The sequence below is a fragment of the Zeus faber genome, assembly GCF_960531495.2.
Source record: "Zeus faber genome assembly, chromosome: 9".
Classification (NCBI taxonomy): Eukaryota; Metazoa; Chordata; class Actinopteri; order Zeiformes; family Zeidae; genus Zeus; species Zeus faber.
The window spans coordinates 16,092,311-16,104,099 of NC_137197.1; the positions used below are offsets into that span (position 1 = coordinate 16,092,311).

The 11,789-nt window shown below is 44.5% G+C and overlaps 1 protein-coding gene across 2 annotated transcripts in view; it reads right to left on the reverse strand.

Annotated features, from left to right (window-relative positions):
• Window positions 1-3,109: 3,109 nt before the first annotated feature.
• pde9ac (phosphodiesterase 9ac) overlaps window positions 3,110-11,789 on the reverse strand; it is a gene marked incomplete at both ends in the record, with an annotated part of 8,802 nt that continues 122 nt past the window's right edge. Inside the window, 17 exons of one of the 2 annotated variants that reach the window (XM_080006917.1) lie at window positions 3,110-3,160; window positions 4,082-4,177; window positions 4,261-4,389; window positions 4,517-4,621; window positions 5,097-5,210; window positions 5,331-5,487; window positions 6,115-6,197; window positions 6,370-6,474; window positions 6,677-6,763; window positions 6,919-6,993; window positions 7,107-7,188; window positions 8,157-8,244; window positions 8,403-8,473; window positions 8,981-9,035; window positions 9,217-9,260; window positions 9,412-9,489; window positions 9,625-9,695. In XM_080006917.1, the coding sequence (XP_079863043.1) occupies window positions 3,110-3,160; window positions 4,082-4,177; window positions 4,261-4,389; window positions 4,517-4,621; window positions 5,097-5,210; window positions 5,331-5,487; window positions 6,115-6,197; window positions 6,370-6,474; window positions 6,677-6,763; window positions 6,919-6,993; window positions 7,107-7,188; window positions 8,157-8,244; window positions 8,403-8,473; window positions 8,981-9,035; window positions 9,217-9,260; window positions 9,412-9,489; window positions 9,625-9,695 (1,491 nt within the window). Of the gene's footprint in view, window positions 3,164-4,081; window positions 4,178-4,260; window positions 4,390-4,516; window positions 4,622-5,096; window positions 5,211-5,330; window positions 5,488-6,114; window positions 6,198-6,369; window positions 6,475-6,676; window positions 6,764-6,918; window positions 6,994-7,106; window positions 7,189-8,156; window positions 8,245-8,402; window positions 8,474-8,980; window positions 9,036-9,216; window positions 9,261-9,411; window positions 9,490-9,624; window positions 9,696-11,789 lie in introns of both variants that reach the window. The other variant, XM_080006916.1, reaches the window with a different exon arrangement.

The window sequence follows — 11,789 nt, forward strand, 5'->3', positions numbered from 1 at the left end:
GCGGGGTTCATGAAGCGGGGTTTCATGACGCCTCCTACAAAGGCGTCTCAAAGAAGTACGAACGGAGAGAGTGATGAGTGTGGATTTTCATTTTTATTATATATTTTTTTTTCGTCTGCGGTGATGAACTCGGGTGTCGTTAAATCATAATGGTATGAATAATAGTTGGTGAGCCACTCCAAAAAAAAAACAAAAAAAAAAAACAAGACACTGCATGCGTTTTTAATCTGATTGATGTTTCACGTTAGGTTGAGCGGCTATTTTCGCTGTCACTAACAGGAGGGATTAAAAAAAAAAAAAAAAAAAAAAAAATGAAAACTATAAAATATATTCAGACCTAGCACAACTTTTTTTTTCTCTTCTTCTTCTCATATCGTATCATATCATATATAAAGAGGTGCAAACAAACAAAAGCACACACGCAAAAAGTTGTTATATATCCGTCTAACCCGGGTGAAAATACCTTAACCCTAATGACCGCCGTTCATCTGCGGACAATTAGGGGATTTTTTTTTTTTTTTTTAATTATTTATCGCCAGCGAAGCAGCAAAGTGCAGCGCGGTGTAATGCGGTTCGGGGGGGAGCGCAGAGTTTAATTAGAACATTCCTGCAGGTAAATGTAAACAGGGTTTCTGGCACGCGGGCCGGATAATAACGCTCGTTCAGACCCCATGCCCCATGCTCAGACGGTGAGAGCGAGGCCGCTTCTTATCTGCCGCGGGGAAACGCGCTTTTTGCAGAGATGGTGTCGAATGCACGGACGGAAGGAGAGGAACGGTGCGAGGTTTGATAAGACTCACACACATTGCAACGACCGATGCAGATTCTAACGCATTTGGCGACGTCCTATCGTCTGCATGTCAGCGACGGAAAGGTGGTGTTCAAGATCAAATTCTAGTATTTATATCAAAATAGTCACGCCGTGGGGCCATTACAGATGGGTTAAAAGTAATTTGAGACCTAATTAAGTATAGACCGTTTGAAATAATTAAAAGAAATTTAACATACACATAACATACTCATTCCACTACTTATTGTGGTAAATACTTTAAATTAAAATTGACGATTAAATTGAAATTATAAATAAAAACAAAGCGGGAAAAAAAAAGATCTGTCATCGTTCTCTTTGGATTCCTAGTGATACATACTTTTGTTATTTATAGCTGGAAAGGTTTTGGTAATAAAAAGTCTAATGGTAAGCAGCAGGTGAGAGAAATACCACAATGGAGAGTAGGAAGCGGGTAGCAATAAACAGGGCAATAAAAAAAATCAGTGCGCAGTTATTCTACCTGTGAGGAAACCACCCACCTGCACCGTGGGCTCAGAGGGACCCTCGGAGGGAGAGAGGCGTGGGAGGGGGCTGAGTTAAGTTAAGTGTAGTGTAAGTGGCGGTGCTGTGGGTGGTGCGACATGTTTTAACACATTCTTACGATACTGTATCTTAGCTCCTCGGATCTAAAACTGTTTTCCACCGTGGCCATTTTTTTGTTTTTTTTTGCCAAGGACCCCCGGACTAAATAACAAGTTGAATAATAATTATAAGATCTGCACAGTAAACAGCAAATAAGAATACATTGTAATATACATTGTAATGTACAAATATAGTATAACAATCACAGAGCTGTTGACGGGGGCTCGGGCATAAAGTTAGTGTGTGAGGTTGTGAAATATTTTGAAAGTTTTAAAATGATTTAGCGGTTTATGAAATAATAATAAAAAAATTCAAATTAAGAATGTCCTGGAAAAAACCCCCACAACTACGTTGACCTGGACAAATTTGAAAAAAATGTAAAGAGATTTAAGAATTGCACTCATGTATTAAGAGTAGTGGAGGAGTAAATGTGATGATATCCAGAGGCACTTGTTGCAATGCTACAGCGAAAAGGGTCAATCGTCGATCATAGTATGATATCATATCTGCTATGTGAATATCAGTCCATGTGGCTGTTCACACTGTGTTGTTTTGAAATGAAGGCACTTTAACCTATTCATACAGGCGCTTATCACACTTGAAATTGTTTTCGGTGACGTATTAATCCGTAAAAATTTACCGGAAATGTAATTAATCAAGGATCGTGTAATAAAATGTGTAAAATAAACATAATTATTTTTTGATGTTCAATATGACTGCAGCTCTATAAAAGAAATATGTTCAGACGAGTAGACCAACACCATATTCATAGAGGGGTCACCGGGTCCCTCCTCTATTACATTTAGTTCAAAAGTCTAAGTCAAAGCCCCCGTTTCCGGTTCCACTGACAAGCCTAAGTTTAGTTGAGAATGCAGCCGAGCCGTCCGCCGTCCCCTCCTCCTCATCCTCGCTGTGCACCACGCCATGCAGCAGGAGCTCAATCAGACCTACTTGGTTTTGAACCGGAACATGAATGAAGACCCCTGCAAAGAGGAAGAAATAATATATCTCCAATTAGGCAGACAAAGAAAAAGACAAACTCATCGAGGAAATGGACTCGTCGGTTTTTCGAACACAAAGGCGAACAAAGAAGAACATGGGTGCAACTAGTAGCCACACTGGCCCAAGAACCAAAGTGTGTTTGACCTAGATTGTGTGGATTTGATCTGGGCTTTATTGAAAAAACGATGGGGGCTGAATCTTCCCTCGAGAATTGACTGAAGATTAAACCTTGTAAGCAAATGTCAAACCGCGACGAAATTCTTGCAAACGTACAACTTCGTTCTACTCCAAAAATCTGGTTTACTTTAATAAAAGTAGAGATTATAGATAGATTCAGCAGAAAGGGTGCAGCTTCACCACCACCTTGTATTGACCAAACAGATGCCGCCTAGAGCCGAAAGCATTACAATTTTGAATTTGGAGCAAGTACAAATTTTGGGGGGGGGGGGGATCTCCTTTTTTGCGATCAAATCATTAGTGCATGACTAAAAATCGAACACAAAGTGATGAACACGCTGCACGTTTCTATAGGACGGGGAGAATCGTAGACAGAGCCGACTAGAGTAGAGAGTTTTCTGCGGAGAGTCTAGAGAGAGGCAGGAGGAGGAGACACTCAGTACTAACACTAAGCACAAACAAGGAGGCATTTGCCGTTTACTTACACAGTTACCACTGCACTCACTCAATGTAGAGCTTTTACTTCTTCTTCCCGCCTAATGACATATTTTCAGTTTTTTTCTTCTGTGCCTCATTGAACAAAAGACACACCTTTATGTTAGGAAGTGGTTGGATGGATGTGTGCGCTTGCACGCACACATGGATTTGCAGAAAGATAGGCAGGTAGGTAGGTATGTAGATAGGTAGGTACGTAGGTAGGTAGGTAGAAAGGTAGGTAGGTAGGTACGTATGTAGGTAGGTAGGTAGGTAGGTAGGTAGGCAGGTAGGTTGGTAGATAGGTAGACAGGTAGGTTGGTAGGGAGGTAGGTAGGTAGGTAGGTTGATAGGTTGGTAGGTAGGAAGGTAGATAGCTAGGAAGGTAGGTAGGTAGGTAGTTAGGCAGGTGGGTAGAAAGGTAGGTAGGTAGGTACGTATGTAGGTAGGTAGGTAGGTAGGTAGGTAGGCAGGTAGGTTGGTAGATAGGTAGGCAGGTAGGTTGGTAGGGAGGTAGGTAGGTAGGTAGGTAGGTTGATAGGTTGGTAGGTAGGTAGGTAGATAGCTAGGAAGGTAGGTAGGTAGGTAGTTAGGCAGGTAGGGGGGTAGGTAGGGGGGTAGGTACGTAGGTTGGTAGGTAAGTAGGTAGGTTGGTAGATAGGTAGGCAGGTAGGTTGGTAGGGAGGTAGGTAGGTAGGTAGGTAGGTTGATAGGTTGGTAGGTAGGTAGGTAGGTAGATAGCTAGGAAGGTAGGTAGGTAGGTAGTTAGGCAGGTAGGGGGGTAGGTAGGGGGGTAGGTACGTAGGTTGGTAGGTAAGTAGGTAGGCATGTAGGTTGGTAGATAGTCAGGTAGGTAGGTAGGTAGGCAGGTAGGTAGATAGGTAGGCAGGTAGGCAGGTGGGTTGGTAGATAGTCAGGTAGGTTGGTAGGTAGGCAGGTAGGTAGGCAGGTAGGCAGGTAGGTAGGAAAGTAGGTCGGTAGCTATGTATGTAGGTAGATAGATGGATTTGGTTCTACCTCTGTCATGGCGTCGTCAATCTGTTTCAGTTCTTCGTAGTGGTCGCGGGAGTCTCTCAGAGGCTGGACCATGATCTCCTCAATCTGGGGGAAAAGCTGACAGACACAGAGGGATGAGAGTTGCCGACTTTGGACCGGACCAACAACACGCAGATCACACACTACGAACAGATCCCTACCTTCATGACAGTCTCAAACATGGGGATGAGGACAAACTTGATGAATCCAATCTGAGCGGTGGGCTTGGTGACCTTGTCCCTGTCCATGAAGGGAGCGACAGGTAGACCCTCCGACTTCTCCCTGTCACTCTGGGGGCCCCAGAAACCGCCATGGGGGAATTGCTAGTATTCATTCGTGGCTATTTCAGATAATTACTGTAGTTATTACTTTGCATGAAGCAATGCGTGTTCTGGATCAAGAAGGATCAGGGGTCACCTGCATGAAGTACTCCTCCAAGAGACAGTCCACCCAGGGCTCGGCCACCTCCGTAGGCCTCACCTCATTGGAGATGTCGCAGCATTTGATCAGAACCATCTTCAGCTGGAGACACAAGATACGCAAACAAAGGAGGACACATGCACGACATTGGTTTAGTCCGTAAACTCCACCCAACCCCACCCACCATCCGTTGCTTCCAGCTGCAAACTCTTGACATGACGGAGAAATTCAAGGCTTGCTCCGAGATACACACACACGCGCATACACACACACACACACACACACACACACACACGCATACAAACCTTGAGAGATGGATAGAGAGAGAGAGAGAGAGACTGAACAGAGGATAAAGAACCCTTTTCCCCACATTACATCAACACACGCAGCTCTGTCTTCCAAAATGTATCGCTGTGACCAATTACACTAATGCAATCCCTATGGCTTACATTGATTACAACGGGCTCACATAAAGACCTTTCTTGTTGCGCAGTCACATTTGGTGCTCACAATAAACAGCTAATCTGCGTCGGGCAGCTATCCGATGTGATCTCGCCGAGGGACGGCGTATACGTACGCATGTGACGTGCTCCTCGTTGGCGAATTCAAAGTTGTCCACTTTTTGTTTGAAGGAGTCCAATATCTCGCCATGTCGCGCCATGTCCGTGGCCAGGATCAGGGTGATGATCGCCTCGAGAAGTGAGGAGAAAAAGGGAAAAAAAGTCAAAGTCGCTCGTAGGTTCAGCGGACATCAACGAACGGGCGACGACGTTCGAGGCCGCGACAATGGTTTTCCTCGAGTCGTCGGTACCTGTCTGATCTGCTTGAAAGCTTCGGGATCCACGTTGGCGAAGATGTTGCACTCGGGCAGGGAGAAGATCTGGAAGGCCACGGCGCAGTGGTGGTTCTCCAGCGGGGAGATGTCGTTGTAGCGCACCGCCAGCTCTGTACGGGCGTTGATCTGGTAGCTGAAGGGGAGAAGGGCTGTTATGGCGCAAAGCCACAAGCCAATCACTTGTAATTCTATCACATAAAGTGGCAATTCATATGGTCTGTGTCCAAGTCCCTGCTGGGAGGGTTGCACCGCAAGGCCGAGAATTACATTTGAATCTGCAATGCCAGAGCAAGTTTGCCTTCTCCATTTATCCATTGTTGTATCTTGGTCACTTGAGTATTATATTGTTTTTTTCAAGTGTGTGATCCTTATTTCACTGACCACCAAAGTGGTCAGTAAATTGGAAACAGCATTGAGGTGCTCAAGCATAATACAAACACATGAATGTGTTATGTCTTTATCTCATGAAGTGCCAGCTTGAAAAAAAGGATTAAATATGGGATGTTTTAAACCAAAATAATCTCACAGATTTCCACGTCAAAAGAAAACCCCAGGTTAACTAATTGAAGTGAGCACGAAGACTTGAATAGCTGCCAAATATTGAATGACAATGAGTAACATTACTCGGCACGCAGGCCGCTATCACAGAGGGCCCAATCGGTGCGGGAGAACATGACGAGGCGGCGAGGAAAAAAATAGGGACGTTCAAGGGATTTGGAGAGAGGCTACTGACGTATAGACAGAAGGGGGCGGGGCTTACGTGTTGTTGTAGCCAGGGTGGTCCAGGTCGTGACACACAGCAGCTGTCATCAGAATACCCATGTCGGTCAGAGTCAACTTCTCCTGCAAAACACAGATAAGCAAGAGTAAATAACACACGCCCATCCACACATACTCACGCGCACACGCTAAACTCACACACACACGCGCGCACGCAGACGCACACACACGCGCGCGCGCACACACACACACACACACACATATGCACATAGGCACACACGCTTGTAGGCCTGACCTGCAGGTCGCAGAGGTGTATCATGCCGTACATCATCTGGCTGACACAGAAACAGTGGCGGAAGTTGTGGAAGGGATTGCCCCGGTAGTTCTCTTGAATGGCCAACTAGGAGAGACGGATTCATTGATGGGTAATAACGTTGACTTCCTCCGCGCATGAAACTTTATTTTTTTCTGCCTTCAAACTACCGTCTCTGGCCTAATTAGCTGCTCTGTTGCGTTAACGGAGACAACAATCTGGAGGACAGTCTGTTTGCGTGAGGGGCCTCGGGGGCAACGAGGGGGGTCCTCTACTGTTACAACCGTACCAGCCAGCGCTTGAGCGTGATGGAGTTCATGTTGAATTCCTTCACCAGGCCCAGGTCGTGGTACATGTACTCCAGACAGCTCAGCATCTGCAGACGCAACAGAAAGGCTGATCACAGTCTCCAAATGACGCCCAATGCATTGCGTGATGTCTACGCTTAAAACCGTTGAGTTTAAATGCCTTCTGCGTTACAGGGGTATATACATTTGGGGTATAAGGCCAATGAGGGGCAGGTCAACAGACCTCATTATGTTCCCAGTGCCATACGTCAAACGTTGGCTTCTTCAGCGCCTCAATCGTCTCCTGAGACAAGGTGTACTGCCGACGTAAAAGGAACAAAGTTTGTTCAAGCATGTGAATGATATTTTCAGCAAACAGTCTTTAGAAATAGCACAGTGTTGTGACTCTTCATTCCAGCGGACGGACGGTACCTTTGGATAGCTGGGCACGTCCCGTCTAGGGGTGAGTTTTTTCCCATCGTCTGAGAAGTTGTATTTGCAAGGACAGTTCACTCTGGATTCGGGAAGATAAGATGAATGATAGCTTTAATATCGTGAGGCTTGAACTTTAATTTAGAGCGTATACACCGATCAGCCACGACATTAAAACCACCGACGGGTGAAGTGAATAACATTGCTCATCTCCTTCCAGTGGCACCTGTCAAGGGGTGGGATATATCAGGCAGCCAGTGAACAGTCAGTTCTTGAAGTTGATGTGTTGGAAGCAGGAAAAATGAACAAGCGTAAGGATCTGAGTGACTTTGACAAGGACCACATTGTGATGTTAGACGACTGGGTCAGAGCATCTCCAACACAGCAGGTCTTGCGGGGTGTTCCCAGTATGCAGTGGTTAGTACCTACCAAAAGTGGCCCAAGGAAGGACGACCAGTGAACCAGCAACAGGGTCATGGGCTCATTGATGCGTGTGGGGAGCAAAGTCTAGCCTGTCTGGTCTAATCCCACAGCAGAGCTACTGAAGCATAAACTGCTGAGAAAGTTGATGCTGCTATGATAGAAAGGTGTCAGAACACACAGTGCATCACAGTAGCCACAGACCAGTCAGAGTGTCCATGCTGACTCCTGTCGACCGCTGAAAGCGCCTTGGACCATGGAGCAATGGAAGAAGGTGTCCTGGTCCGAAGAATCATGTTTTCTTCTACGTCACGTGGATGGGCGGGATTAGGGTCCGATCCCATCGAGCATCTGTGGGATGTGCAACAAGCCCGATCCATGAGGGCCCCACCTCACAATTTACAGGACTTAAAGGATCTGCTGCTAACGTCGTGGTGCCAGACACCACAGGACACCTTCAGAGGTCTTGTGGAGTCCATGCCTCCATGGGTCAGAGCTGTTTTGGTAGCACAAGGGGGAGCCACACAATATTAGTGGTTATTAGTGGTGGTTTTAATGTTGTGGCTGATAGGTGTAGTTGATAGTGTTTGTCGTCCTATTTGGCCAATTTGGAAAAAAAAGAAATTTCACCTGCCAGCTCCTCGCGACGTCATCTCATCCCGAAGCTTTTTCAGGTCATTTTTACACTTCTCAATCTCCACCACCTTCAATCCTTCCACTGAAATCAAATAAAAGAAAGTAAATAAAATAAAACACATGTCTGAATACTTTACTGAAAAATGCAAATTGAAATTGATCCAGCCTCTCCTGCAGACTCATGCCTTTTAAATGGACAAAGTGGCACTTTTGGAAAAAAGTAATAAAAGTAATCCCTACATTCCACTCTCTTTTCCAGCATGGCTAGCCTGTTGGTCACCTCGGTCTTCAGCTCGTTGATGCGAAAGGCTCTGCGAGATGAGAATAGGAAAATCTCCATTTCACCACTTCGTATATACGTAAGGGGTCAGAGATTCAAACAGCTGCTGGAAAATCAGGATTCAAATGAAAGCAATGAAACACAATCCGTGCTGGGTTTCCCAGACTCAATGGGTTGGGTGCGTGTGTAGAATGGCTGCGCGCTTCTCAAGGGCAACCTTTTCCAGACACCTTACATTTAAGATTCAGCCAAATTAGGGGAAATAGTATACTAAACTGTCCATGCAACATATTGTTAAAATATCCATAAAGTAAGATGCAGAGAGAGTCTCTTGGTACACATTCTGAGAACCACTAAGCTGGAAACTTCACATTTTTTTGGGAGATCCTGTGGTCGTATGCATCGGACCCCAGGGCTAGATAACAGGGTTTATTATCACTACCGCCGTCTGAAAGGCCCTGGTGTCAGTGAGGTATGTGTGAGGCAGGGGCCAGGTCATGCTTGAGCCAAAGCACAACGTAAACAACATGGCCGCTACCTGCTGAACTGCTCCGCCACCTGAGACAACACGTTCTGAAACATGTCCTCCTTTTCTGCAAAGGGCCAACACACAAGTGATAAATCACCGTCAACAAAAATGAAATATAAGGTGAAGAGCTTCTGCAAAAGTTTTGTGTGCTTTCTTGGGAGTGTGCGTTTCGTTTGTATGTGTTTGTGCGTAAGTGAGCAAGTTAAACGTTAGGGAACTGAAAGACGTCTTTGTTTGAACTTTACCTCCCAGTTGACCCGTGGACAGAGGAATAACTTTGTACAAGGAGCTGAGGAGGAGAAATTAGATCTGCAACCGTCATACATCAAGCCATTCATTTGAAATAAAAATATCTTTTTTATCTTACATCTACATCTACATCTTGAGATGTTCGGGGACGTTTTATATACAATTTGTAATGCAGAATGCAGATTCATTACTTTGGAGAGTTGGTTGGCATCGTGGGATCGATGGAGACCAGAGCCCCTTCCGGGTCCACCATCATGATGGCCGTGTTCCTGGAGCGCCCCGGGGGACGGTGGGAATGACGGAAAAAGAAGACGAAGGGTTAAATGCATCGCAGGGAAAGGGAAGTAAAGACAAAGCAACATCAATATTGGTGAGGGTGTCAAGCGGATGGGGATGTCGCCCACCTCGGTAAGTTTGAGGAGGAGCACAAAAGCTCCTTGATGTCGCACGGGCTGCAGTGGCGACTGAAGACCACCTGAGAGATGAGACAACGTTCAACTCAATCAGATCTTTCTTATCCATTCAAATACAACCGGAAAAATAAAAGGGTTTTCTCTTTAAGCTCCCGTGAATGCAAACGCACATCGCCGTGGCCAAATATTTATATGAAAACCCGGAAGTGCTCTTTGGGCCACTTGGTCCAGCATAGACCAACCTGTGTCTACACGGCCCCCGAAAAGGAACACCTGTGCAAAAAGAAAACAAGCCGTTTTCCTATAAAGGGGCTGTGTGTGGGGGTCATGAGAAGGTTATCGGATTTCACGTATCTGAATGGTGAGGAACAAGTCACATGGGAATGCCGGTGAACCCGGGGTCAGCGGCGACCACAGCTGAACCAGTTCAAGTTCAGATCGAGTGCCGGGCGAGAAAACAGCTGGAGTGTGAGAAGCCATGAAGGTACAGTAATAGCATTATCCACGCCCAGGCGGCCGTGACCGGATTACTCACCTATAAAAACATGAATGGGAATCACCACGCTGTTCGAAACCTCACTGAAGCATCCATCTATGAATTTATTCATGTGTGAATTCCCCCCCATGAGGGATTCATAAAGTGTTATCTGATCTTATCTTAAGTAAGAATAAACATAGGTGAGATGAGTTGACAGCGCCAATACAAATACCTGAACTTTTTTTTATTTTTGACCTATTTTACCTTTTTTATTATAAATCCAGAGCAATTTACTATTAAGTATTACCTTGTTTTATTGTAGTATTTATTCATTATATTATTTATTATTGTAATTTAGTATTTATTAGTATAGTACATATTTTTATTATGGTATTTACTTTAATATATTATAGTATATATATATTTTTTTCAAATCCAGAGTAAAGGGTCATATATGGAAAAGCCTAGCATTAAAAAAATAATAATAACAATTAAACAAAATCACTTAAAACGTCTATCTCCTCAGAGTACAAAGTTCTAGTTGTATTTTTGGCTCAGGTATCAACATTTGACATTGAACGCCATTTAAGCTTTAAATACTCGACTCAAATCGACAAAACTCGGCCGATAACCATTCAATAATTTAAATAAAAGACCCTTGTGATCTCACAGCTTGAAGGTTTATCCGCCAGCTGCAGCGGACACACGGTCAGTCGGTTCGGGGGCTCTTGAACAGACACGTGTCACCCCCAGCTCTCTACTTGAAACGCTCTTCATCACAGCACCAACAAGTGTCTTATATACGTGCGCTTGGGTCAATTTATAGCCTCCCGATAATCGCTGCGCTGACGCTGTCGTGGCTGTGGCGACAGCTCTGAGTTCCTCTTATTTGTACCGGATGTATACTAAACCCGACGTCAAATGTTGAGATATACATTTATCATACAAAATCTGTCCCCCTGGAGGCATAGTATTTTGGAATGAAAATCACGCCACTGAAGGACCTGTAAGCCACAGATGTTTGGTTCTGTCAAGGACACCTGTACACCACACTTCACCCCTTTGTGGGCTATTTTTAACACAGCTTGGCGAGGAGAGTCCACTGGGAAAACCTGCTTCCTCTGCACTTAATACCTGTGTGTCACACCTATGTCTCATACGTGTTGTTATACACACTGTGTATATATATAAATATATATTACAAGTTGTTTGAATCAATTATTTAACGTTGATTGTATTGAACAAATGTAATTAATTTCATGACTTGCTTTTCCAGTATCAACCTGAATATATTTAATTATCACGTATCGCCTGATCTATGAAAGTTGCAGTTTAATGGACTGTGTTTTCTTGTGGTAGTGACAAAAATAATGTTGTAATGCTGTTGACAGTTTATCCGTGGATTCAAGTCTTACAATATACATAATATTTTATCACATATTTGAAACCTTTTGATTTGTAATTTCCCACCCGTTCCCCCATTCTCAGATGGGGGAATTATGTTATAATTCATACTGTAACTGAAGCTGAGAATGTTATCCACTGTGGTTAGGCCAAAATGTCAAATTTTCAGCTCCAGCTTCAAAATTGGAAAAAGTGAACATTTCCATTTCAGACCAATTTGTCAAATGAATCCAGCAGCATTTTCAGCAGAGAGCTTGATGAGTCGGGGATAAGA